The sequence below is a fragment of the Neomonachus schauinslandi genome, chromosome 4 (assembly GCF_002201575.2).
Source record: "Neomonachus schauinslandi chromosome 4, ASM220157v2, whole genome shotgun sequence".
Lineage (NCBI taxonomy): Eukaryota > Metazoa > Chordata > Mammalia > Carnivora > Phocidae > Neomonachus > Neomonachus schauinslandi.
The window spans coordinates 101,932,436-101,959,468 of NC_058406.1; the positions used below are offsets into that span (position 1 = coordinate 101,932,436).

Here is a 27,033-nt window from a genome sequence, read left to right on the forward strand (position 1 = left end):
TCAGTCAGTGGAGCATGCAACAAGATCTTTATTTTTATTTTATTTTTTTTAAAGATTTTATTTATTTATTTGACAGAGAGAGACACAGCGAGAGCGGGAACACAAGCAGGGGGAGCGGGAGAGGGAGAAGCAGGCTTCCCGCTGAGCAGGGAGCCCGATGCGGGGCTCGATCCCAGGACCCCGGGATCATGACCTGAGCCGAAGGCAGACGCTTAACGACTGAGCCACCCAGGCGCCCCAAGATCTTTATTTTTTAAGATTTAGTTATTTATTAGAGAGCGAGAGACAGAGAGAGAAAGCAGGGGGAGGAACAGAGGGAGAGACGGAATCCTGAAGCCGACTCCGCTCTGAGCGCAGAGCCCCACATGGGGCTCCATCCCAGAACCCTGAGATCATGACCTGAGCCGAAATCAAGTTGGCTGCCTAACTGACTGAACCACCCAGGCACCCCTGAGCATGTGACTCTTGATTTCAGGGTTGTGAGTTTGAGCCCCATGTTGGATGTAGAAATTAATAAAAAAAAAAAAAAATCTTGGAAAAAGAAAAGGTGAGCTTTTGGTACCAAGGACTCAATGCCAAAATAGGAAGGGGCTAGGTTTTATTCTATGAACGATGTTGGAACAAAGGATATGAATAGGCAATATACAGGGGAACAAACACAAAAGCTATCAAACTCATGTAAAGACGCTTGAACTCATTAACGATCAAAGAAACAAAAATGAAAACAATGAGATATCACTTAACACCAGAGAGAGTGGAAAACCTCAGAAAGTTGGATGACCCAAGGGTTGGCCTGGAAGTGGGCTCAGAGGAGTGCTGATGCAACAGTGTTGGAAGTCTGGAACAATTATTCTGGAGGGCAGCCTGGTACTCTTCAATTAAGAATAAGCAGATCCGGGGCGCCCGGGTGGCTCAGTCAGTTAGGTGTCCGACTCTTGATTTGGGGTCAGGTCATGATCTCAAGGTGGTGAGACTGAGCCTGCAATGGGCTCCGTGCTCAGTGGGGAGTCTGCTTGGGATTCTCTCCCTCTCCCTCTGTCCTTCCCCCTCTCACTCGCTCACCTTCTCTCTCTAAAATAAATAAAGTCTTAAAAAAAAAAAAGAAAAGAAAAGAATAAACAGATCCTAATAACCAGAGTTGTGTTCCTGGATTTTTTTCCAAAAGATATATAGGTCCGTAAGAGAAATGTACAGCGATGCTCCTTGCAGCATTTTTTGTGATGGGGAAATGGAGCAAACCTGGGTGTTTGTTACTGAGAGTGAGGAGATAAAGTGTGATGTTGGCTCTTTGTGAAGTTTAAATGCAGCAGTTCAGTCAACACATTGAATGTTCACATCACAACACGGATGGCAGAATGCGGGTTGAGCTTTGTGGGAGTTGAGCAGGAAAGGCCAATTTTTAAAATAAGGTTCGAGAAGGGGGAAAGTAAACAAAGAATATGATATAAAACAGGATCCCACTTATGTACATTCTCAGAAAGTAGAAATTAACTAGAACCGAGAAAGTAAAAACATGTTTGGGAATTCGTCAGGCTGGGAGAACAGAGATAGAGCTAGCCAAAGAGTTAGCAGAAAAGATCTCTCCCAGCACATGCTGCAGCTATGGAGTCACGAGCCCTTCTTTGAGTGACCACTGCTTCTCTTATTCACTGAGAAACCTATTCTAAAAATCACAACCAGAACCTTCGCTGTTTGAAAGCACATCAGCAAGAATGAAATATCCCCCTCCTGCCAAGAGGACCCAAATCACTTTGACACTGAGAATCAGCCTTGATCTTCAACCCAGGTACAAAACTACAATAAGAGGTTTCTAAACACAACATTCCACCTTTATCTTTGTGGTTTCCAAGGAAACAGGATCCTGGACGCACTTCAAAGCCTAATTCTGATGTCCATCCTTTCACACAGCCCTGCTTTGCTTTAAGCCCAACAAAACTCTACACTCCAGGCTTCCCCACAACCTACATTAACTCTATTTTTTCCTTTGTTTGGTAAGACACATCACAGTTTCTTTGGTATGCGTTCTCCCTCTTTCAAAACTAGTTTTCAATTTCAAAATAAACCTGGTTTGTTAGACTAAGTGGTGATTGTGGCTTGATTAAGAGGATTTTTTTTTCTTAGAGTTGCTATACTTTATTTCAGCATTCCTACGTTTTTGGTTATTTCTAATATTGTTAGAAACATTAGTGCTATAAGTGCTGCATCAATATCTTGCTTCTTTGACATTAGTAGTACAGTATAATGTCTGAAAGGAGAGTCTGGCTTTTAATCCTGGCTTAGCCACTTCCCAACCATATGACTGAACCATGTTACTTAACCTCTCTGTGATTCCATCTCCACATCTGTACAATGGAAATAATGATGTTTAGGAGGATAAACTGAGTTAATCCATGTAAAGTGTTTAAAACATCGTCTGGCACCAAGGAAGAATACATAAGCAATCGAAAAATATATATGCATTCTAGTTTACCTTGGCATCTATTTAGTTAGTAGTAAAGCATGTTCTGCAGCTTTTTAGTTTTTGTTTTGAAATAATGATAATAGAATAATAGAATAGATATAGAATAATATATCTATAGGATAATAATAGAATAAGGAAGTTGCCAAAATAGTACAAAGAGTACTCTTCACTCAGCTTCTCCCAATGGTGACAAGTTATATATCTGTAATACAATATCAAAACCAGGAAATTGACATTGGTACATTATTAACTAATATACAGGCCTTAATTACTGCTCACAAGTTTTTAAACCTGCATTCATGTGCATGTGTGCATGTAATTCTATGCAACTTTAGTCCATGTATAAACTTGCGTAACCACCACCACAATCGAGATGCAGATCTGTTTAGTCATCTCAAAAGAACTTCCCAGTGTCTTCCCAACCACCTCCCATCTTGCCATATAAATGATATATATAGTATGCAAGGATAATTATTTTTTAATGCCTAGAAAGCAATACACTTTTTGCAAGAACACAGAGAAGGAAAATTAGAATGATTGTCTGCAAAGGAGTAAAGAATGAACATACAAAGGAATAATAAATAAATGGGGGCAATGGTTCTACTAAATGTATACAGCAAATATAGTAATAGATCCTCAGATTATGTGTGATCTGCAAATTTTAGAAAAATATGAGTAAAATTTAGGAGCATCAATTTATCCTGCATGTCTCAGTCAGAATAAAGATAAGAAGGTCAGAATCACCTTCCCCAAATATTGCTCTTGACTTGCCCAGTAACCCGCACCAACTGTCCAGGACCAGCTCTTCATACTCTTCTAATTTCACACCCGTCCGTGACCGAGTCCTCCTTGAAGAGCCTGACTGGCTCTCCTGGTCTGACTGAGGACCAAATCTCTCACCGAGACCTCATCAGTGAGGTTGACTAGTCAGGAAAATCACTTCAGAGCATAACTCTTTTTTGCGGGGGGGGAGTGTGACAAAAGGTTGTTTATTTAAGCTTGATCTCTTGAGACTGTCATACATGTAAAAATATATAATTTAAAGTCAGGGAAATAATAATCAGCTTGGTGTTGCCTCCCTTCTGCCCCTTTGGTACAGCTTTTCCAACTGGCCTCCATTCCAGTTTCAAAATCCTGGAGTGTGGGGGACAGGGGTCACTTCTTGGCAGCTTCTGCCTGCACTACCAAATCTGCCTCTTTCTGGGCAGCCAGGAATGCGGCTCGTTCCTTCTGGAAAGCTGCCAGCTCTTCTGAACTGAGGTCCTTCACCACACGAATGCCCAGGGAACAGGCAGAGCCAATGATGGAGCGAACCACAAAGGACAGGGGCGCATCCTGCAGGACGAAGGCCTCATCCTGGGCTTTAACTCGGGTGATCTCATACACATGCTTCAAGGTCACCAGGCCTGCCACTTCCTTCCCTGTCTGCCGGGCCCCCTTCTCAATCCCAGCAGCTGCTTTCAGGAAGTAGGAAACAGTGGGTTGTCCAATTTTGATTTCAAATGTCCTGTCAGGCTTCACAGAAATCTTGGTGGGCAAAGGAATGCCTTCTTTGATGTCCTTTGTCTTCTCGTTGAACTCCCTGCAGAACTGGTTGATGGAAACACCTCTCTGACCCAGGATGGAACTAGTGGGGGCCTGGATGGCCTGGCCTGCCCACACGATGGTCCGGATTACGCCGCCAGCCTCAGGCTTCCTGAGGGCCCAAGTGGCCCGATTCAGCTTCGACATGACGCAGGGTTCCTGGCCTTAGTTCACCTCAAGGCAACAGACAGCAAGAGCGACCCAGAGCATAACTCTTTTAAAGGTGATGTTCACAATTTTTTTAAAGGCATATTGCTTTCTTTTTTTTTAAGATTTTATTTATTTATTCGACAGAGACAGCAAGTATGCACAAGCAGGGGGATGGGCAGAAGGAGAGAGAGAAGCAGACTACCCGCTGAGCAAGGAGCCCGATGTGGGGCTCAACCCCAGGACTCCAGGATCATGACCTGAGCCAAAGGCAGACGCTTAACCAACTGAGCCACCCAGGCACCCCGCTGTTCACCATTTTTTAAATGATTGTATTTTTCATAAGATTGGGACTGCGGAGTCCCATTCCCTGCACCAGAGGTCCACACATAAACCCCAGGGGTGTCTGGGGTCCGTTGCTGCTGTCTAGATTGAGTTCTGGTTATCTTGTTGAAGATTTTTTAAACTGTTTTTCAGAATTAACTAAAATGAACTGAGGGTCTTCTAGGTGCCAAGCAGTAGGATAGGTATTTGAGGGACGCCTGGGTGGCTCAGTCAGTTAAGCGTCTGTCTTCGACTCAGGTCATGATCCCAGAGTTCTGGGACCGAGTCCCACATCGAATCCCACATCGGGCTCCTTGCTCAGCGGGGAGTCTGCTTCTCCTTCTGCCTGCCCCTCCCCCTGCTTATGCTCTCTCACACACAAATAAACAAATAAATAAAATCTTTTTTTAAAAAAAGGATAGGTATTTGAAACATATTATTTTCACCAAAAATATTCTCACAGCACTGGGGCTTTTTTTTTTCTTTGAGGCCAATAACTCCACTGCCCAAATAACCTCTGCTAACAATTACTGCAAGCATACATTGATCAAAAATTCAAATGATATTGAAAGACATAAAGAAAAAGTAAGGGGGCACCTGGGTGGCTCAGTTGGTTAAGTGATTGCCTTTGGCTCAGGTCATGATCCTGGAGTCCGGGGATCGAGTCCCGCATCGGGCTCCCTGCTCGGCGGGGAGTCTGCTTCTCCCTCTGACCCTCCCCCCTCTCATGTTCTCTCTCTCTCATTCTCTCTCAAATAAATAAATAAAATCTTAAAAAAAAAAAAGTAAAAGTAAAAGCCTCCTTCTGGCCTAACCAAACTCTTCTCCTTATCGGTAGCCACTCTTATTAGTTTTATTATGTGAAATTCCAGAAAAATGTTTCCTTCACGTACGCATGCATACACACCAATACACATGCACCCCTTTTATTTACATCAAAAAGGGACCCTCCCTATCACTTTCTTCTCACCTGCTAAAATATTTAAGTAGTTTCTAAGTGTTTAATATTAAAAATAATACTGCTTTCTCTTTATTGAATCATTCTAGCTAATAAATTAAGGAGTGTTAGAATATCATTTTGCAGCTCCTAATGAATTACAGGATCTAAGCATTAAGCATCAACAGATGTTATCACAGAAAGGGAAGCAGTCAGACACTGTGTGTCTCCTGATAGAAAGAAAAAATAAATAAATAAATAGCACCACTTATGTAGCAGTCTTGCCAGGGAGTGAAAAAGTGAACCTAAATCTAATCAAGCTTCTGTTCCCTTTACTCCATCTATTTCTACAGGAAATGTAGAGGGACAGGCAATCATGATAAACTACACCACAGGAAAGCCGTCAGCAAAATCCCAATTGGAAAACTCCACAGGAAAAACAACCCAGTCTCTTCAACAAAGAAGCTACAAGAAAAAAAGAGATGAATGGCAAACATATTAGAGTTGAAAGACATGTCAACCAACCATTATGTATAGAACTTATTTGGATTCAGATTAGAACAAAGCATTTTTTAAACCTGTGACATGTAGGTTAATTTTAACACCAACTAGATATTTGATGAATTAAGGAAATATTGTTAATTATTTTCGATGTGACTTGCTATTGTGGTCCTTATCTTTTAGAGATACATAAAGCAATATTTGTGGATGAAACACTATGGTATCTGGGATCTGCTTCAAAATGATACAGGATGGACAGTCTTAAGTTTGATAATTGATGAAGTTGGATAACAGGTACCTTGCCTCTGTGTATATGTTTGAATTTCTCAATTATCAAGAATTAAAAATACAGGCATGCCTGGGTGGCTCAGTCTGTTGAGCATCTCAGTGTATAAGACTACCCCATTTCCCTAGCCCTAACCAGCACTGGGCATTAGCAAACCTTTACATTTGACCAATTATGAATCTCACAGTCCTCTCGGAATCTCATGGTCCCCACCGAGCACCGTGGTGGCTGGTTATCAACCTGGAAGGCCTGATGCAGCCATTTCAATGCTCAGGGAAGCCCTGTTGCAGTGATCGCATACTCATTTGAGGATCAAGGTGCCATCGGCCCCAAAAGGTGCTTGAATGGACCTAGACCCTGTGGCCTCTGAGACTGACTTTTCTGTTTTCAATGATGCCATTCGGCTCCTTTCTGTCTCCATAGTCACGTTAGCCTAGAAGCTAATAGGGTTCTCTGAAGTCTGTTTCCATCGGTCTGGTCTAATCTGGCAAGGTCTGGCTCTGCCTGCCAGTGTCACCTCATGTTACTGCACTTTCCTCCTTGCCCTCTAAACACCACCCAGGCTAGACTTCTTGCAGGTCCTTCTACCTCTCTGGGCCTGCTGTCTTTTGCTTTCCTCCAGGCCTTTGCCTGTTCCACCCCCTGCCTGGACCACTCTCCCTTCCCATCCACCTCAGTTCTCATCCTAACGTCCCTTCCTCCCAGAGGCCTTCCTCACCCACACCAATGTCAAGTTAGGCCTCCCTCCATTGCGCTCTCTGTGTCGGCACTTAGCCCATCTTAACACTTGTCACACTTTATTATGGTCACTGCTTTAGTATCTGACTTCCCTCCTAGCTACTAAAAGTCCAGGAAGTCAGAAGCCACTCCGTTCTGTTGAACCTTGTATCTTCACTGCCCAGCAGATTGCCTGATATCTAACAGATACTCAAATTATTGAATGAAAAAATGAAGTAATGGTACCTTAGGGGTCAGAGAAGAGGAATGGTCCTAGAGAGCCTTTCTTATAGAACTTAATAATATCAAATAGATACTTAAAACATTTACAAAAGTAGTAGATACAGATTTTCCATCACCCATGTGAATGATTAAACCTAGTCTCCCCAGGCACAGGGATAGTCTCCCAGTTAAGGATCACTTAACTGAGACCTAAACAGAACTGGCCCTCACGCTTACTCTCTGTGCCAGAATTTCTGATTAGCCATATTGTGAGCTATGTTAGCAGGGCTCCCACAGACCACACTGCGGAGCCAAATATGGTATGAATATTGCTGATTAAGTTTTACATTTTTTGTATTATTTCTTTTGAAGGCCAAACTGAGGCAGTGAGGCAGGCCACTGGAGATTTATGAGCAGGTGGGTGATGTGGTCAGATCTGTGCTTGGAAGGTCACTCTAGCAGCAGAACATGGAAGGGATTCGAGAGGTGTGAGCCTAGGAGAGGGGAGGTGTAACCCTAACACTTTGTCCCACTTGAATAGAATAGGTATCTGTGTATAGGTCTCGTGTCCCATCTGAGTTCCTTCCCAACTGAGGGCAAAAAGTTTATCATGTTCATCTGTGGAACTATCATGACACAAAATCAGAAATTAATTAAATTAAATTTAATTAAATTAATTAAATTAAAAAGTGGAAGGACTGGAAACAACTATCCATCAACAAGTGAATGGGGGGCGCCGGGGTGGCTCAGTCAGTTAAGCGGCTGCCTTCAGCTTAGGTCATGATGCCAGGGTCCTGGGATCGAGTCCCACATCGGGCTCCCTGCTCAGCAGAGAGCCTGCTTCTCCCTCTGCCCCTTTCCCTGCTCATGCTCTCCCTCTGTGTCTCTGAAATAAATACTCTTTTTTTAAAAAAAGGGATTTGAGTGAAAGAAGCCAAACACAAACAATACACTGTACGACTCCATTTACATAAAACTTTAGAAAATGCAAACTATCTCTAATGTCATAAAGCAAACCAGCGGTTGCCTGAGGGCAGGGATGGGGGCAAAGGAGGACATTGGTGAAGGGGGCAGAGAGAAGAATTATGAAGTGGCACTAGGAAACTCTGGGGTGGGTTGATGGATATGTTCATTATTTTGAGTACAGTGATGTTTTCATTGGTATGTATGTATGTCAAAACTTAGCAAATTATACTTTAAACGTGCAGTTTATTGTATGCCAGTTATAACACAATAAAGCTGTTTTTTAAAAAAGTACGGGTGGGTATGGTAGAGAAATGAAGGCAGAAGTGTCATTTGAGCTATAAGATATGGCTTTGGCTTGAAAGAAAGCTCTGGGGCACCTGGGTGGCTCAGTTGGTTAAGCGACTGCCTTCAGCTCAGATCATGATCCTGGAGCCCTGCATCGAGCCCCGCATCGGGCTCCCTGCTCGGCAGGGAGTCTGCTTCTCCCTCTGACCCTCCCCCCCCCATGCTCTCTCTCTCTCAAATAAATAAATAATCTTAAAAAAAAAAAGAAAGAAAGAAAGAAAGAAAGCTCTGGCCAAGCCAGAAGGAAGTGGCAGTCCCAGTCCAGACCCGAGCAGATGGGCTTAGTGGGAGGTGAGCAGACCTTTTGCGTAGAGCAGAAAACCCACCTAACCCTATAACCCCATAAGGGAGCAGTAGGAAATAGACCTATAGAAGGAGGGAGAGGCAGATGTTGGAGAGCTTTGAATATCAAACTTGTTTTTGTTTTTTTTTTAGGGGCCGGTGGAGAGGGGCAGAGGGAAAGGGAGACAGACAGAGAATCTTAAGCAGGCTCTGCGCTGGGCGTCCTGGGCTCGATCTCACAAACCCTGACATCATGACCTGAGCAGAAATCAAGAGTCAGACGCTTAACCGATGGAGCCACCCAGGTGCCCCTGAATATCAAGCTTTTTAAAAGTGTACATTGGATTGCAGTTCCATCACTTACTTCCTCAATGATCCTGGACAAGTTAACTTCTCTAAGACTGTTTCCTCCATCTATAAAATAAGGATCATAGTATGGGAACCTACTTCCATGGTGGCTGTGAAGAAGAGATGAGGCGATGCAGGTAAAACACTCAGCAGAGGGCCCTGTAAACAGGTAAGTGCTCACTAAGTAGAAGCAATTATTATTATAACAATTACTGTTATTAACCCCAACATAAGCAAATGTATACAGATGTTTGAGCAGGAGGAAGTGATCAAAGAAGTTCTTTAGGAGGATTAAATTCACCATCACTAATTAGCTCCCCTCCAGAGTTAAAATTCCAAATTCATCTCTTCCCCCTTCCCCACTCTGTAACTTCCTTCCTAGTAAACACCGTGCCCAGACGGAGCCTGAAACCAGTAACCAAGACTCTCTCATATTAGTGAAGGGATTCCAACTGGTAAGCAAGTTGAGGAATGGCTTGGAGAACCAGAACCCCCCCAATCCCATCCCAAAGGATTTCAGCCACCACCATCGTCACCACCATAGATTTATATACAGGGTTCACCCTAAAGAGAATAAAGCAGATGATATTCCTTTTAATTTTAATTCTAAAGCCTAGACAGTTTCCCCCCAAACTCCAAGGAGGGGTCCAGATTTTCAGAGATTGACCCTGATCTAAGAGTTTATTCTCTGGAGTCTCTGAGAAGAAGCCTCTCTGTGCCTCAGTTTCCTCATCTATAAAATGGGAGATAATAATGGTGACTATTTCATGAGGTTCTTGTGAGGATTAAATGAGTCAATATGTGTAAAGGGCCTAGACCATTGTCTGGTCCATACTAAGTCTATAGGTGTTAAACTTTTTTAAGGACTTCATTTCTTCTATCTTGTTGATAATGCTTCTTATTTATGGTCATGTCTTTTTAAGTGACTAGGCATTAACAGTGTCCCCATGACAAGCTACTTCAGCCCCAGTGCACCTCTTGGGTAGAAGTAAGTTTGGCCAATGGCTTTTAAATATTCATTCTCCAAATCAGAGGCAACCAGCTTTTCCACAGACCCAGCAGTGGTTTTATCTAACTTCATTTTTTTTTAAAGATTTTATTTATTTATTTGAGAGAGAGAATGAGAGAGAGAGAGCACATGAGAGGGAGGAGGGTCAGAGGGAGAAGCAGAATCCCTGCCGAGCAGGGAGCCCGATGCGGGACTCGATCCCGGGACTCCAGGATCGTGACCTGAGCCGAAGGCAGTCGCTTAACCAACTGAGCCACCCAGGCGCCCTCTAACTTCATTTAATGAGAAAATATATGGCAGATAAAAAGAATCCAGCCAAGCTTTTAAATTAACGGGTAATTTTATTAATAACAATAGCATCTACACACATTTGAAAACACATGTAGGAAACATAAGATTAATTCAGTTTATAATAATGTCTGGAGTCCATTTGGATTCATGAAACCCTTAGGATCAACTCCAGGACCCCTTAGCCAAAAGCAGAATTGAACAACTGATCAAACCCATCAGTGTCTTCATCAGCAAAATCAAGGCTTAGACAGAAAGAGTGAACATTTTGTAATTACATAAAATAAAACTAAAATGCAATTGTCTGCGCATTTGAGGATACAAAGGTGGACAATGTTAGCTGCATGACCAGTGAACCAATCCCTTTGCTTTTCTCAACCTCTGGGTTGTAAAGGGGGTTATTTAACCTTGCCTGTCTTACAGGGTCTATCTTTTCAAGGCCTCCTGATAAGCGAGAAGGTGAGTGTAAATTAAAAGCTCATCTCCATGGGGAACAGAGGATCAGGATGGAGATGGTGGGTGTCAGAAAAGGAGATGGGAAGAGGATCTTTCCAGTGACCAATGCTCTGAATTTAAAGAAAATCCAAAAGAGGTTACACTACAAGAAGCATAAAGGGAAAACCAACCACCACCACCACCTCCTTTTTGGTGCACAAAAAGAATCTTAACCCGGGCCTCCTCAGAGCTACTACCCTGAAGTGACCCCAGACTGACTTGGCCAAAGAGCTCCAAAAACATTTCCGTTTTCATGTCTTCACGTGTAACTAATGGAAATGAACGGCACGCATCCATCCAGGAAGCGATTAAGAAAGGGATAGCGTGGGAAAATTAATTCGACCAATTTTAATTCAGTTAAGTATTGAAGTGTCCACTATGTGCCAGGCAGACTGGCGCTGACTGTATTTAGCAGAAAATCAGACCAGCAAAGTCTGTTAAGGGCTTGAGGAGGCAGACCATAAATACGAAAATAAACGAACCAACTTCTGACAGCTGCTAGGAGGAAGAGAAAACAATGAGACCAGGTGATAGGCAGGAACGAGAGACGCAAATTCCTGAGTGGGACTTGGGAAGGTCTCGGAGAGGTGACTTTTGAGCCCAGCCCTAAATGATCAGCGCCTTGCAGTGACCCAAGGCCGGGGCGTTCCAAGAAGAGAGAATTAAATGCAAAAACGATCCACAAACCGAGAAATAATAGGGATTTGAAAGCCCCAAAGGGAGCGGCGGAAACCAGAACCTACGAATTCCCGAGCGGGCGCGTGATTTTGAATATTCATGTCGTCCAATCAGGGAAAGGCTAGGACCCGGCAGCGCAGGCCCCGCCCTCAGTGCCCAGACCGCTGGTATCCACAGGAGGCCACACCGCAGGGCAGAAGTGGTGACTGGGCACCCCGGCAGCTGCCAAACGCTCGCCAAACGCTCGGGAGAATTCTTCAGGGCTCTGACGCAATGTTCCTGGGACCCGGGTTTAGTTGTCCCGGGGTCCTTTCTTAAGTGAGGATGACCGAAATCACTCATTTCGTTTTAGAACACCGATGAAACATACACCCAACAACGTCACCAGGACACAATAGTCTGGGGACGGAAGGGGAGAAGCGGATTTTCAATAACCTAATTCGGAAAGGACTTGTAGGAAAACTAAGCAGCACAGTTAAGGAGTCAAGACGCGCCCTAGATTAAAAAGCAGAGCCAGTCACGCGCCAGAAATCTCAAGTACGAAAGGCTTAAAAAGCTACGTGTGCCATCTTCCATGATCTTTCACAAGTAGAGTAACTTACTTTGTGAGATCAAGTGAGGGGAGAATAAGTGAACAAAGCTCTTTTCTGGTGATTAGGTGGGTGGCTCTGAAAAGAGCCTTTGGAGTCAAGCGGCCGGCGACTCATGCGAGCGCCGTGTCCCGGCAGGGACTCACTTGGAGCTGGTGTACTTGGTGACCGCCTTGGTGCCCTCGGACACAGCGTGCTTGGCCAGCTCGCCGGGCAGCAGCAGGCGCACGGCCGTCTGGATCTCCCGGGACGTGATGGTCGAGCGCTTGTTGTAATGCGCCAGGCGGGAGGCCTCGCCGGCGATGCGCTCGAAGATGTCGTTGACGAAGGAGTTCATGATGCCCATGGCCTTGGACGAGATGCCGGTGTCGGGGTGCACCTGCTTGAGCACCTTGTACACGTAGATGGAGTAGCTCTCCTTGCGGCTGCGCTTGCGCTTCTTGCCGTCCTTCTTCTGGGCTTTGGTGACAGCCTTTTTCGAGCCCTTCTTGGGCGCGGGAGCTGACTTTGCCGGTTCAGGCATTGTAGAACACCTCACTGGTTAGCAAAGAAAAGAAGTGCGAGAATGGGCGGGCCTGATCCTTTTATAACCACCGTATGCAAATTAGGGCTCCAAAAGCCCTTCGTTCCCATTGGGCCTTGTAGGGACCTTGCGTTATCAGTAATCACTACGTAACAACACCTACTCTTGGCCTCATTGGCCAGTTCTGGAGCCAATTTAGGACCAATGAAAAACTCGTTCCTGACCCCACCCCTAGCAAAGCTTATAAAAGCTTTTCAATCGCTGATCTTTCAATCCTGTTTTGTTGTGAGGTTTTGAGCTTAGGTGTTTTAGCCTCACCTTCAATCATGTCTGGTCGCGGGAAGCAGGGAGGCAAGGCCCGCGCCAAGGCCAAGTCGCGCTCGTCCCGCGCCGGCCTGCAGTTCCCGGTGGGCCGAGTGCACCGCCTGCTGCGCAAGGGCAACTACGCCGAGCGGGTGGGGGCCGGCGCGCCGGTGTACATGGCCGCGGTGCTGGAGTACCTGACGGCGGAAATCCTGGAGCTGGCGGGGAACGCGGCCCGAGACAACAAGAAGACGCGCATCATCCCCCGCCACCTCCAGCTGGCCATCCGCAACGACGAGGAGCTGAACAAGCTGTTGGGCAAAGTCACCATCGCCCAGGGCGGCGTTTTGCCCAACATCCAGGCCGTTCTCTTACCAAAGAAAACTGAAAGCCACAAAGCCAAAAGTAAATAAAACACTGATAAGCCAAAGACCAAAGGCTCTTTTTAGAGCCACCCAAGTTTTCAAAAAAAGAGCTAATGCGCTATTTCGTTATCAGCCCCTCCATTGACATTTTGGTGGCTCTTAAAAGAGCCTTTGGGGTTAGTGGGGATGGTCTCGACCTTCCTAATTACTTGTTTTTGCCAGGCTTGTGACTCTCCGTTTTCTTGGGCAACAAGACCGCCTGGATATTGGGCAAGACGCCGCCCTGGGCAATGGTGACCCCCCCAAGTAACTTGTTGAGCTCTTCGTCGTTTCTCACGGCTAGCTGCAAATGGCGGGGGATGATGCGCGTCTTCTTGTTGTCTCGGGCCGCGTTCCCCGCCAGCTCCAGGATTTCCGCCGTCAGGTACTCCAGCACCGCGGCCATGTACACCGGCGCGCCGGCCCCCACCCGCTCGGCGTAGTTGCCCTTGCGCAGCAGGCGGTGCACTCGGCCCACCGGGAACTGCAGGCCGGCGCGGGACGAGCGCGACTTGGCCTTGGCGCGGGCCTTGCCTCCCTGCTTCCCGCGACCAGACATTACGGCCAAAAACGCAGTTACAGCTTCTTATTCAAGGAGAAGGAAGTGAAAAGGAGAACCAATTTGGTGTAATTTATAAGAGCTACCGGGAGGGGTGAAGGGAAGTAGCCCAACCAGACAGCCAATAGGAAAGCAGAAAGCAGCTTCTTCGTTTGCATCCTGCACTACGAGGAAATGACGGATTTCGTAAGTACCTACCAATCGCTGGGAGCCACATTAAAGCCCCTTATTTGCATGCCAGGATTTTTAAAGAAAGAAGGCTTTCGGACCAAACGCTGTTTTGTTTCGCCTTTTACTGAATGGCATATTTTGTTTCCAGCTTAGAGAAGGGCGGGGGGGGGGGTCTTTTTTTTTTCCAGTTCAGAGCTAGAAGGGAAATCCTAAGAAGGACCCAAAAGGCCTGCAGAGGGCCTCCAGAAGAAGCAGAGTTGCTCCCACTCAAGGGTACCGATTCTGAAGTCGATTATCCCCTTAAGCCTTAAGTTACCCTCCAAGTCCCGCCTTTTCGGTCTCTTCACAGCCAGACTTCCAAAAGAATGTTAGTAAGGCCGCCCGCTTTCTCTGCAATTTAGTCGTGGCCTTCGGTGTGGCTTCGCCCCCCCCCCCCCCCCCCCCCCCCCCCCTACGCTCTTCGGAATCCACTGTAACCAAGGACCGGTTTAGATTTGTCTTCCTTCTCTCGACCTCCAGGAGGCATCCGATACCGCCTTGAAACTTGCTCCCTTGGCTTTCAAAATGTCCTCCGACTTTCCTCCTCCTGCTCCTTTTCCTCTACTCGTCCCTGCGTTCCCGTGTCTGTCTGGTCTCTGCCTCCTACCCAACACCCCCCTCCATCCTTCACTCTTCCCGAGGAGTCTTCCCACTTCCATGCTTTCAATTATAGACATCCAGATTCGCTCCGGAAGCTCAGACCCTGACACCAAACTGCTTACTGGGTACTTCAACCCATTTATCCCAACAATTCGACCTATCCAAACGCGAACTTATCTAAAAGACCTCCAGTCGCCTCTGTTTGCTCTCTTTCCCTCAATTACAACCTAAGCCGGAATCTACACTTAACCTGCATCTCAACAGCAAATCCGGTCACTTCCCTAACGTCTCTTCAGCCTTTTCTCCGTGCTCCTGTCTGCCTCCTCATCGCTCTCTTAGACTTCAGCAACAGCCCTGCAGACTTGTTTTCCTTCATCCTCCAATTGTCTTCTGGAGAAATCTTTCCTGAAAATTTTGTTCCTTTCTCCTCAGCTTCCCAACCTGGAGTGTTCTACACCCCTCACACCATTTGCACCCTCTCCTGAGTATCCCATAAGGACAGGAAGTAGAATACTATAGAGAAAAGAGTAGACTTAAATCCTATTCCTTGAGCCCATTTCTGATCTCTCTTTCATCCTCACCTTTATTGAACTGACCTTTATCAAGTACCTGCTACCTACCAGGCAAAGGGGATATAGGTTGCTGAAACTAGAAAATAGAGGAAATCTAAACTCTGGAAGTTAAAATCAGCTATCTGTAGACATTATCCCTGGTAAGCATGCTGGTATAGATTTGTGAAACACCCAAGTTCAATCAAAGGCTATGGGAGTGTTTTTTCAATAGCAGAATGTACCTGAAGGTGATTCTAACCCTATCAGCTATATCACTGCAGAAGATGCCTGTGTTAATAGAAAGATGTGGTCCACATCGAGCCTAAACAGGGCAATTACAGTTGGAATGTGTTGTTTCTCCAGCACTAAGAATGTATATTATATGTCTGCTAGACACAAAGGTTTGGGCTATTATAGAAGGGTCCTTGGTTGTGAAAACATCAGCCTTTTCTCACAATCTGGGTGAAACAGTTCTGAAGACTGTCTAACTCTCTTAGCTCAGATTCTGGGCTCAACCTCTTTCCAATTATTCTACTTCAAGATCAAAATATGAGACTGAGAAGGGATGAGCCAGTTATGAGAAGATATATCACTAGAGGGTAATGAACTTGCATTCTAGACTATTCATAAGTTTCTTGTGTGTTTTGTTAGTGTGAGTCTCTCCCCAGTAAGCCAGTACACTGGAAGTTCTGATAGCGTCAACTTTTCAGACCTACAGGGTCTGAACCCAGACATTGGGGACCCCACCACAACTCTGGCACCTTGAGAGTTCCTGCTTGAGGGGGCAGCTGACCTCCCCCTCTCTTTGATCTCTGATCTCTTTTTTACTTCTATCACAGTGACCCTGTGCTATTAGGAAAGGTGAAGGGCAAAGAGATTATATGATGTAGATGTGATTGTTTGTATCACAGATAAGGAAAGTGAGGCTCAGAGAAGCTAAAGCACTTGCTGAAGGTGACACAGCTATTTACTAAGACATGATTAGAACTCAGGTCTGCCTGACTCAAAAATTGTGCTCTTCACTGCATTCACCCTGCTTCACTCACTAGATGTTGAGTGAAAAAAAATCCCAGTTGCCTTTTTGTTAAAGGAAGTAAGACCCAGCCTGTTTGTGATGGTGTACTACTTTTACGGATGGCCTGCTCTATTTCATATTTTTATTAACTTACACAGCCTCCCTTTCTTCCTCTATTAAAGAGAGGAAGAGAATGAGAGAAAATTAGATTTAGTGTTTTAGATTCCATCCAGTTGTAAAAGCTTATTAGATAAGTCTAGAATAGGCCAATATCCTACAAATTATACCAGGCTCAATTACTATCTATTGCTCCCTGGAGCTCTTTTCCCAGTATTCTTACCAGAGCTATTAAAATATGAAATAGAGCAGGCCATCCGTAAAAGTAGTACACCATCACAAACAGGCTGGGTCTTACTTCCTTTAACAAAAAGGCAACTGGGATTTTTAATTTTTTTTAACATTTTCTTCTTTTTTTTTAAGATTTTATTTATTTATTTGAGAGATAGAGAGAGAACAAACAGGAGAGGGAGAAGCAGGTTCCCTGCGAGCTGGGAGCCCAACGTGGGGCTCGATCCCAGGACCCTGAGATCATGACCTGAGCTGAAGGCACCCAGGCACCCCGCAACTGGGATTTTTAAACCAAGGCAACTGAGTCCCTTCCCAGGCAATCTAGTTAACCAAACATTTATTTTGCCTTCTCGCCGCATTCCACCATTCTAACCATAGTCTTCTCTCTTCCCCCCACCTCTCTCTTCCCCCCACCCCCCACCCCTTGCTGCATACCATTCAAGCAAGGCCTTTCCACAGTTACCTGCCATTGCACATACAGTGGCCTTTGGCTAGAATGCTTCATCCTCCTCTTGACCTGGCAGAATCCTCCTCATCCTTCCAGTTTCAGCCCAGATATCACCAGCTCCTTCATGAGGTCTTCCCTTCTCACACACACACAGCCTCAGTGTACCCACTTCTCTGTTCAGATCCTGCAGGTAGCACTTACTCTGTACTGCGCTTTCACTTGGCTCTCACTTCCTTTCTCTGACCACCTCAAGGGAGAGACGTGTCTTTTTGAATCTGAGTCCTTAATTCCTTCTACCTGGCTCTTAATAGGGTAATTAAATGTTTTTGACTTGAATAAATGGCATTACACTCTTAGGGAATTAGTGTCTTCTTTTCAATAATCTTTCTCTTTACTCAACAACCACTCTCCAAATGCCGACTACAAACAGTAGACGGTGACAGCCAGAGTGATAGAAGATATACTAAAAGCTCGTCAATTAAACAAAAATAATATAGCCAACCGTAATAGAGTTGTTAGAATAAATGAGAATAAACGTAAAGAACCTAGCATGGAGCCCGGAACCTGAGAGGGCCCAAAGCTGTATTAGGAGGCTGAAATGCTTAATGGTTAAGAGCCCAAATTCCACAGCCTGACTCTGCATTGTTTACCAGATCTGTGACCATGGGCAAATTACCTAACTTCTAAGGGTGTCTGCTTCCTCACTAGTAAAGCAAAAGTTATAACAGTGGCTACTTCATGGGGTTGTTGTAAAAATTTAAAACAGTTCATAAATGTAAAACATTTAGAATAGTACCTAGCACCAACATAATAGGGGCATTCCAAAACTCTTTGAACCAATTTGTCATTTCAAAAATAAACATTAGGTTTATCAGATCACCTAGCAATTCCACTCCTGGATATACAGCAAACAGAAGTGAATGTCTGCATGCAATAAAAAGCATGTACCAGAATGTGGTATATTCATATCCTGCCATACCACACAATGAAATGAGCAAATTGCTGCCACGCACATGGATGAATCTCACAGACAATGCTGAGTGAAAGAATGCAAACACAAATGAATTCATGCTACGTGATTCTTTTTATATGAAGTTTAAAAATGGGCAAAACTAATCTATGGTGATAGAAGTTAGAATAATGGTTACCTGGGGCAGGGTGGTGTTGACCTCCCTGGAGCCTTCAAGGTGCTGGAAATTTTCTGTATCTTGATGTGGATGTATTCATATGTAGAATTAAACTGTACACTTAAGATTTATAAATTCCTTATGTGTAAATTATACATCAATAAGCACAAATTAAGTTTTCCAAGAACAAATATTGAAGTAGTCATCATGTAGGGAAAATGAGTATTTTGTTGGACATCCCAATCCTCATGTCACAGATTAGTGTTTGTTTTTTGTTTGATTTTAATTACACATGAGGTGGCCACCATAATCTCTTGGTGTTTAAAGCCTCTAAAAGCCTCAATCTGGCCATGACAAACCTTCACTACATAGTAGGTATCTTTATGACTATGTTTATATTAGAAACAAAGACATTAAGCTTGCCTTATGGAGTTTGCAATTTACAAAGATTTTGTTCATTTTTGCAACAGAAATAATAATGTCATCAGCCCTCTCTTCATACATTAGTTCACATATCTATCCAATACATTTAATTGAACATCCAGGTATGTCAACACTGACCTTGACATAACACATTTAGAACATCATGAATATAGGGGCGGAGGTGGCTCAGTCGGTTAAGCGTCCGACTCTTGATTTCTGCTCAGGTCATAATCTCAGGGTTCTGAGATCGAGCCCCAAGTCAGGCTCGTGCTAGGTGTGGAGCCTGCTTAAGATTCTCTCCTTGTGCCCCTCCGCCCCACTTTCATGCTCTAAGAAAAAAAACAATAATAATTTTTAAAAAGAACATAATGAATACATTCCCTCTGCCCAGATCTCTCCACATGGTTATTTCTCCCTAGTCATTCAAATCTCTGTTTAAACCACCTCCCTAGCAAGGCCTTCTTCAGCCACAGCCTCCCATCATTCCCCATCAGTCACTGGATTAGCAAGCTGCAAAGCCCTGACCAAAAACAAGTCCTATGGATTCCATCTCTTTAGCAGCATTCTGGTCAATTGACTGCTCTCTAGCCCATCTCCTGCCTTCACTCAGATTATCTTTCACCAGATTACTGCCAACAGCTTTTCTACTCTTCCTGTTCCTCTAATACATTCTTCTGGAAAATTGGATTCTTTCTCATCATACACCCTCTCCCGATGTGATTCCACCACCCTTACCCACTTTCCCACCCACCTATCCAAGATAATCTCATTCCATCTTCAATAACCCCTGCTTCAAATACACTTCTCAGATGCTAAAATTAGTAGACAAAAACTTAATGAGAAACAGGATAATACATAGATTCAAAGTATCACCCACAATTACAAATGGAAAAAGAATAATTTTACAATGGTGAAACCTGAAAGATAGCACTTTACTAAATGATCAGAATTATCACCAGCAATGAGACATATCAAGTTATATGCCCACTAGTATGGTTCGCTGAAAAGGACTCAATATCACTTCTGCAGTATTCCTGCCAAAAATGCGTACCCTAAGTCTGAATCATAGAGAAATACTAGAAAAACCCAAATTGAGGGACATCACAAAATAAATGGTCTGTACTCTCCAATAATGTCAGAGTCATAAGAGACAAAGACTAAGGAACTATTTCTGATTAACAGAGACCAAAGAAGGCACCTGGGTGGCTCCGTTGTTAAGCACCTGCCTTTGGCTCAGGTCATGATCTCAGGATCCTGGGATCGAGTCCCACACTGGGCTCACTGCTCAGTGGGGAGTCTGCTTCTCCTTCTCCTTCTATCGCTCCCCCCTCCCATTCTCTTTCATTCTCTCTTTCTCTCTCTCAGATAAATAACTAAAATCTTAAAAAAAAGAAAAAGAGACCAAAGAGACATAACAACTGAATACCACATGTGATCCTGGATTGGATCCTGAACCAGAACATTTTTTTTTCATTTTATACAAAAGAGATGCTAGTGGGGAAATTAACAAATTTTGAGTAAGAACTGTACATTAGATAATAGTACTGTATCAGTGTCAATTTCCAGAGTTTGACAATTGTGGTTATGTGAGAAATGTCTTTTTTTTTTTTTTTGAAACTAAATACACATTAATAAATATAAGAGTTCTTCAGAGAGGGTCGGTTGCCTGGGTGGCTCAATTGGTTAAGTGTCTGACTCTTGATTTCAGCTCAGGTCATGATCTCAGGGTTGTGAGATTGAGTCCCTCAACAGGCTCTGCACTGGGCATGGAGCCTGCTTAAGATTCTCTCTCCCTCTCTCCCCGACTTAAAAAAAAAAAGGAGTTCTCCAGAGAAAGACCCATAGGATATATATGGGGAGAGAGAGAACGATCTATTACAAGGAATTGGCTCACATGATTGTCGAGGCTGACAAGTCCCAAGATCTGCCAGGTGAGTCAGCAAGCTGGAAACCCGGGAAAGCTGATGAAGACCTGCAAACAAAGAGAACCAATGCTACCGTTCCAGTCTGAGGTCCAGCGGGTGGGGACCCAGGAAGAGTCGGTGTTTCAGTTTGAGTCCAAAGGCAGGAAAAGGCCAATGTCCCAGGTCAAAGGCACCCAGGCAGGAAAGAACTCTCTTTTTCAAGGAGGACCAGCCTTTTTGTTCTATTCAGGCCTTTGACTGACTGATGAGGCCCACCCACATCAAGAAGGGCAATCTACTTTGCCGATTTAAATGTTAATCTCATCCCAAAACACTCTTACAAAAAAAACCCAGAATAATGTTTGACCAAATATCTGGGCACCCAATAGCCCAATCAAATTAACCACTGCAGCTGCTTAGAGGTAAATAGGGCTTTATCTCTGAAACTTATTCTCAGAGGGTCAGAAAAAAATTATGTGTAGATACATAGAAATAAAGCAAACATGATGAAATGTTAACGTTTGGATAATCTGCGTATCAGGATGAGGGCTTACGTACTGGAAAAACTCAATTTTTCACCTGTGTCGGGGAATACCTCAGTTCAGTCTGTCTCCTGTGGGTTTCTTCCCTGTGAGTCTCCTTTACTAGTCACATAAAACACTTCACTTCCAAATGTGTGGTTTTTCCCCACACCAAACAATTTTCTGCAACACCAGCTGGGTGGCCTACAATTTAATTCAGTTCTGACACCATCTACCCAGAGATAGCATCACATCCCACAGGTCACAGGGCTCAGTCCCACAACACTGCCCCCCCCGCCCCCCCCCCCCACATAAACTTCAGACACCAGCTGTGAGCCCAGGTTGTCTGTCACCAGTGCTCCTGACCAACTGACTATAAATTAGGGTTCCAATGACCCCCTCCTTTGGGTTCTATTAATTTGCTAGAGCAGCTCACAGACCTCAAGGAAACATTTTACTTAAACGTTTACCAGTTTATTATAAAAGGATATGACAAAGGATACAGATGAACACCCAGATGGAAGAGCAAGGGCGAGGTATGTGGGAGGGGGCTCTCCAGCATGCCACTCCCCCAGTACCTCCACATGCTTGCCAACCCAGAAGCTCCCCAAACTCCATACTTGGGATCTTACGGAAACTTCATCACATAGGCATGATGGATCATTAACTTCATTTTCAGCCCCTCACCCTTCTCAAGAGAATGGGGGCAGGACTGGAAATTCCAAGCTTCTAATCATGGCTTGGTCTTTCTGGTGACCAGCCCTCATGCAGGAGCCCCCCCTAGACTTGCCTTATTAGAACAAAAGACACTCCTATCACCCATGAAATTGCAAGGGTTGCAGGAGCACTGTGTCAGCAACTGGGGTCAAAGACCAATATTAGAACAAGAGATGCTTCCAGTGTTCTTATAACTTAGGATCTTACAAGGTTTTTAGGAGTTCTATGCCAGGAACCTGGGCCAGAGACCAATATATATTTCTATTATCTTACAGGGACATATAGGAATTCTTTGTACCATTTTTAGGATTTCTATAACTCTGAAAGTATTTCAGAAGAAAAAGTTAGTAATAAAATACACATGCACATAGAACCATATATCCAACTCGATATCTCTTCTAAGATACCGTAAAGACACTTCAGACTCAAGGCCCAAACTGAATTGGGCACCTAATCTTCCCCTTCACCACCCTTCAAACTGGGTCTTCTTCCAGTATTCCATATCTTACAGAACAAATGCCATCCATCCAGATGTACAAACCTGTTAAGTCATCCTTGACACTTCCCCACCCATAACTAACCTATCACCACATCCTGTGGATTTTACCCTCCTAATACGTATCTTGTAGCCACCATTTCTCTCCACCTTCACCTCCACTGCCACCACCTGGGTCCAAGTCATCATCATCTCTCACGGAGCCTGGTACAAGTAACCTCCCATCTGGCCTCCCTGCTTTCACTCATACCTCTCCGACAATTCACACTGCAGCCAGCCATCTTTGCAAAATACAAATTTAAAGACAGCTTAATGCAATGCATGGTCCTTGACTGGCTTTCCAAAAATAAAAAGCTATAAAGGACACTAATGAGACAACTGGGGAAATTTGAATATCAATTGTATATGAGATAATAATATTATATGAATGTTTAATGTCTTGGGTGTGGTAATGGTATTGTGGTTATAAGAAAATGTCCTTGTTTTCAGAAGATATATGTTGAAGTCAATAGCGGTACAATGTAAAGATTTTTGCAACTAACTCCCAAATGACTCAGCAAAAATAACAATTATTTTATTATTGTTATTATATACATAAAATGTCAAAGAGAGACAAAGCCAGTCTGGTAAAATGTTGTCAGTGAATCTAGATGAAGGGCAAATAGGGTGCTCAGTTTACTAATCTTGCAACTTTTCTGAAAGTTTAAAAAAAAATTTTTTTTAAGTGTTTTCTTTTTTTTTTTTTTTTAAGATTTTATTTATTTATTCGTAAGAGACAGAGAGAGAGAGAGGCAGAGGGAGAGGCAGGCTCCCCGCTGAGCAAGGAGCCCAATGCGGGACTCGATCCCAGGACTCTGGGATCATGACCTGAGCCGAAGGCAGATGCTTAACCATCTGAGCCACCCAGGCACCCAATTTTAAAAATTTTTTAAAGGCTAGGGAAAAATATGTCATTATGTTCAATTTCTTGAGTGAGATAAAGATATTGTGGTTATATAGGAGAATATCCTTGCTCTTAGGAGATACATGTTGGAGTACTTGATGGTGGAATGTCTGCTATCTGCAACTTATTTTCAAATGCTTTGACCAAAAAAAAGTATATAAGTATATTTTTAAAGTATATAGGTATATACAAAGTACTTGAATATATATGTATAAGTATGTAATATACATAAATGTAAAAATAGTGAAAGGTAGATGTTGCTTTGGATTCAGTTTTTCTGCAGGTTTCACATTTTTCAAAATTAGAAGTTGAAAATACTGGGGAATATATGGAGAAATAATCGATAAAATATTAAAGATACAAAATAAAATACAAATCGAAAACTTACATATCATCTTAGAAAAATGCTCATCCTGTTACAACCCTGCTTAAAACCTTCACTAGCTTCCCACTGCTACCAGGATAAAGACAAAGCCACCTAACAAGGCCCACAAGGCCCAGCCAGTATGGTCTGGCCCTTGCCTCCTCCCAAGCAGGCTTACCTACTCACTCACTCCCGGTCACCATCCTCTCTCCCGCCGCGGCTCCAACTACACCCCAAGTAACCCACTCCTCCTAAGTTCCCTCTCCTGGCCTTTGCGTGTGCAACTACCACAGCCTGACTATGAGGGACTGAGCCAGGGGCTTTCGAGCTGTCTCTTCGAAACCATTCCCCTAAAATCTCCTCTCCGAAGTTTCTCTGCGCCCCCAGGTCTGGGTGACATGACTCCTTGGCATCTTATTCTCCGTCCCATCGTCGCACTTAGCACACGGTATTGTAATTGCCTGCTTACTTGTTCATCTTCAGTGTTCTGCAAACTTCTCGAGGACCCGGCCTGCTTTATTTCCCAGTCTCCAGGACTGGTCTGCGCACAGTAATTATGTGTGCAGTAAATGGAATGATCTTCCATTTTCTTGGTATGTAAAATAAAGGAGTTCAGCTAGATGACAATAAAATGTGTCAAATAACAGCAGTCCCAATTGAGCGGGAATTCCTGGATTTTTTGCATCTCTCTGCTTCATGACCTGAAAGCACCAGTCGCCAAAAAAAAAAAGACTACAGTTCCCGTGAGCCCTCGGGGCATCACGTGGCGCCTGCCCGTTCTACCATCGCGCAGCCAGGACTCCATTTCCCAGCGTGCCTCAGGACGCGACGACCGCGTTTGTCCGAGACCTTCGGGAGTCGGGTCCCTGAGCCCCAGCTGCGGTAGCGAAGGCTGAGCGGAAGGTAGAAAGGGCCCAGCCTGGGATTAGAGGGGACACTGGCTCAACCACAAACCCGGAGTTGTACATACCCTGCCTTTGCAACCTCCGGCTCACTCCCTGCTAAATGTGCCTCTCGCGGGCCTTTTCCAGTCCCTCGTCGGCCCTCCGCTGCCCTCGGCTGGAGGCCCAGTTCCCCCACGTCACGCAGAGGAGAGGGTTGGTGTCTGGAGTCGAGGCGGGCGGCCTGCAGGAGCGGAGTGTGGATGTGGGCGGCTGGGGCTGGGCGGCTGGTGAGGCGGGGCGCTCACTGGGTGGGAGGCCCTGACCCTCACTGCTCGGGCCTTGTCTCTGCGGTAGCCGATGCTGAGTGGGCAGCTGGTCGGGCGCCTGTTCTCCATGGCCGGTCGCGTGTGTCTGTCCCGGAGCAGCGCGGGATTGGGGACCATCGGTCCCGTGGAGGCCGCCATTCGCACGAAGTTGGAGCAGGCCCTCAACCCCGAGGTGCTGGAGCTGCGCAACGAGAGCGGCGGCCATGCAGTCCCACCGGGCAGCGAGACGCATTTCCGCGTGGCGGTGGTGAGCTCTCGCTTTGAGGGACTGAGCCCCTTACAACGGCACCGGCTGGTCCACGCTGCCCTGTCTGAGGAGCTGGCTGGGCCGGTCCACGCGCTGGCCATACAGGCGCGGACCCCCGCCCAGTGGAAGGAAAACCCTCAAGTGGACATGAGCCCCCCTTGCCTGGGTGGGAGCAAGAAAACTCGGGGAACCCCCTGAGCCCCAAGAGAGGGAAGACCAGGATTCTCATGGTTTGGAATAAACTACGGGCTTTCCTCCCTTCAATACAGTCTGGTATTTGTAAGGGATAAGGACCCTTGGGTCCCATTCAGCCAGCACATACATATTCTCTGGAGATGGCAACTCATTTCAGATCCAAGCTTACCCGAGGAAAGAGTAGAATCACTCACCACTGCCCTTGCCCTTTACTATTTAGGAAAAGCTGCCCAGGCATTTCGTGTTAAATTGTGACTAAGGAACCACCAGACCTGATGAGTTGGAAATAATCCTGTACATTAAAAGATAAATTATCATAGGAGATACACTGCTTTGTGTTATTAATGGCCTGTTGAATCAGTGCTACAGATGTTCTTGGGAGAAGAAAGATACCTGTAGCCTAGGGTAGTCATGAAGGGCTTCACTGGGGAGAGTGACCTAATTGGATCTTGACAGGAAAGCAAGACTTAAACCAGAAAGGAGAGGAAAGATGTTACCGGTAGGGGGAAGAGCTCAGCAAAGGCATAGAAGCTGGACTAGACAATGACTGATTGGACAAGGCAGGAGTTACAAATACATTTGGATTTCATACTGGGGGAATATTTGGCTTTCTATTAGCCTGTCCATTTCCAAAAGGATTTGCCTTTGTTTCTCAGAAAAATCCTTAACAAAACAAATAGAAACCAAAACACAGTAAGGCAGTGAAAAGATGGTAACATGGAAAATGAGTATAGAAGAAGGAGAAAACTTTATATAGCCCATTTTCTTACGAGCCTTCTAAAGTCCTATTTCTGAAGGGAGCTCAAGTGATGTCTAGATACGCAACGTTGATGACCTTAATGTGGCAATAGACTCTAGATACTAAAGAAATAGATAAACATATATCTTGATCATTTTGAGCTACAGTTTAGACTACATCTGGTTGGACAGTAGGAAGTCCCTGAGTTTTGAGGAAGGGCATACCTAAGAGCATTTGGGGGCAGAGTGATCTGGCAGTGATGTGTTAGTGAGTTGACATAGGAGATTGGAGGCACAGAGATCAAGAGGGAAGGTGGGACCCTGACTTCAAGGCCAGCTGTAGGAATGGAAAGGAAGGAGTTTTGAGAGCTATGATGAAAAGTCAGAAAATGGCTTGATTAGAACAGAAATGTGAATGAGGGGGAGTCCCACGTAATCCCCAGGCAGCAGTTTCCAGATTTCCTCACAGATAAGAATTCCCATGGGAGCTTATTTCAAATGTGGATTCTGGGTGCCCCCTCTTCCAAAGAAAAATTCTGATTCCACAAGAATGGAATCTGGAATCCATATCTTTAAAAGACACACAAGAGGATTTGGAGGAAAGCTGGCTCTGTTCTCAAGAAACACTCCCAAGGGGCGCTTGGGTGGCTCAGTCGTTAAGCGTCTGCCTTCGGCTCAGGTCATGATCCCAGGGTCCTGGGATCGAGCCCCATATCGGGCTCCCTGCTCAGCGGGAAGCCTGCTTCTCCCTCTCCGATTCCCCTTGCTTGTGTTCCCTCTCTCGCTATGTCTCTCTCTGTCAAATAAATAAATAAAATCTTTAAAAAAAAAAAAAAAACACTCCCGAGTTTTTGTTTGTTTTGAAAATTTTATTTATTTGAGAGCGTGCATGCGCTCAAGTGGGAAGGGGACAAAGGGAGAGGGACAAGCGACACTCTGCTGAGCAGGGAGCCTGGCAGCATGGGGGCTCAATCTCAGGACCCCGAGATCATGACCTGAGCCAGAGG

At 44.8% G+C, this 27,033-nt stretch overlaps 5 protein-coding genes across 7 annotated transcripts; 2 read left to right on the forward strand and 3 right to left on the reverse strand.

The window, feature by feature from the left end:
• Window positions 1-3,616: 3,616 nt before the first annotated feature.
• Window positions 3,617-4,192, reverse strand: LOC110578548 (39S ribosomal protein L11, mitochondrial-like). 2 transcript variants are annotated; one of them, XM_021688067.1, is made up of 2 exons: window positions 4,148-4,192; window positions 3,617-4,072 (listed from the first exon to the last, which is right to left on the reverse strand). In XM_021688067.1, the coding sequence occupies exons 1-2, from the start codon at window positions 4,190-4,192 to the stop codon at window positions 3,617-3,619; spliced, it is 501 nt and encodes a 166-aa protein (XP_021543742.1). The 2 variants fall into 2 exon arrangements, with proteins under 2 accessions (XP_021543742.1, XP_021543741.1); XM_021688066.1 differs by having other exon boundaries at window positions 3,617-4,192.
• A 6,261-nt stretch (window positions 4,193-10,453) lies between these two features.
• On the reverse strand, window positions 10,454-12,733 carry LOC123324586 (histone H2B type 2-E). The gene has a single exon (XM_044914613.1). It carries the CDS (start codon window positions 12,701-12,703, stop codon window positions 12,323-12,325), a length of 381 nt encoding a protein of 126 aa, XP_044770548.1. The 5' UTR covers window positions 12,704-12,733; the 3' UTR covers window positions 10,454-12,322.
• A 281-nt stretch (window positions 12,734-13,014) lies between these two features.
• Window positions 13,015-13,720, forward strand: LOC123324563 (histone H2A type 2-C). The gene has a single exon (XM_044914136.1). It carries the CDS (start codon window positions 13,030-13,032, stop codon window positions 13,417-13,419), a length of 390 nt encoding a protein of 129 aa, XP_044770071.1. The 5' UTR covers window positions 13,015-13,029; the 3' UTR covers window positions 13,420-13,720.
• On the reverse strand, window positions 13,293-13,969 carry LOC123324562 (histone H2A type 2-B). The gene has a single exon (XM_044914135.1). It carries the CDS (start codon window positions 13,967-13,969, stop codon window positions 13,577-13,579), a length of 393 nt encoding a protein of 130 aa, XP_044770070.1. The 3' UTR covers window positions 13,293-13,576.
• A 10,483-nt stretch (window positions 13,970-24,452) lies between these two features.
• BOLA1 (bolA family member 1) lies at window positions 24,453-26,707 on the forward strand. Of its 2 annotated transcripts, none has more exons than XM_021688065.1 (2): window positions 24,453-24,733; window positions 24,875-26,707. In XM_021688065.1, exon 2 carries the CDS (start codon window positions 24,878-24,880, stop codon window positions 25,289-25,291), a length of 414 nt encoding a protein of 137 aa, XP_021543740.1. In that variant the 5' UTR covers window positions 24,453-24,733; window positions 24,875-24,877; the 3' UTR covers window positions 25,292-26,707. The 2 variants fall into 2 exon arrangements, with proteins under 2 accessions (XP_021543740.1, XP_021543739.1); XM_021688064.2 differs by having other exon boundaries at window positions 24,453-24,539.
• The last annotated feature ends 326 nt before the right edge of the window (window positions 26,708-27,033 follow it).

Bases quoted from the DNA above. Each gene is read 5' to 3' on its own strand.
- LOC110578548 (XM_021688066.1), bottom strand. From the start codon at position 4,192: ATGTCGAAGCTGAATCGGGCCACTTGGGCCCTCAGGAAGCCTGAGGCT.
- LOC123324586 (XM_044914613.1), bottom strand. From the start codon at position 12,703: ATGCCTGAACCGGCAAAGTCAGCTCCCGCGCCCAAGAAGGGCTCGAAA.
- LOC123324563 (XM_044914136.1), top strand. From the start codon at position 13,030: ATGTCTGGTCGCGGGAAGCAGGGAGGCAAGGCCCGCGCCAAGGCCAAG.
- LOC123324562 (XM_044914135.1), bottom strand. From the start codon at position 13,969: ATGTCTGGTCGCGGGAAGCAGGGAGGCAAGGCCCGCGCCAAGGCCAAG.
- BOLA1 (XM_021688065.1), top strand. From the start codon at position 24,878: ATGCTGAGTGGGCAGCTGGTCGGGCGCCTGTTCTCCATGGCCGGTCGC.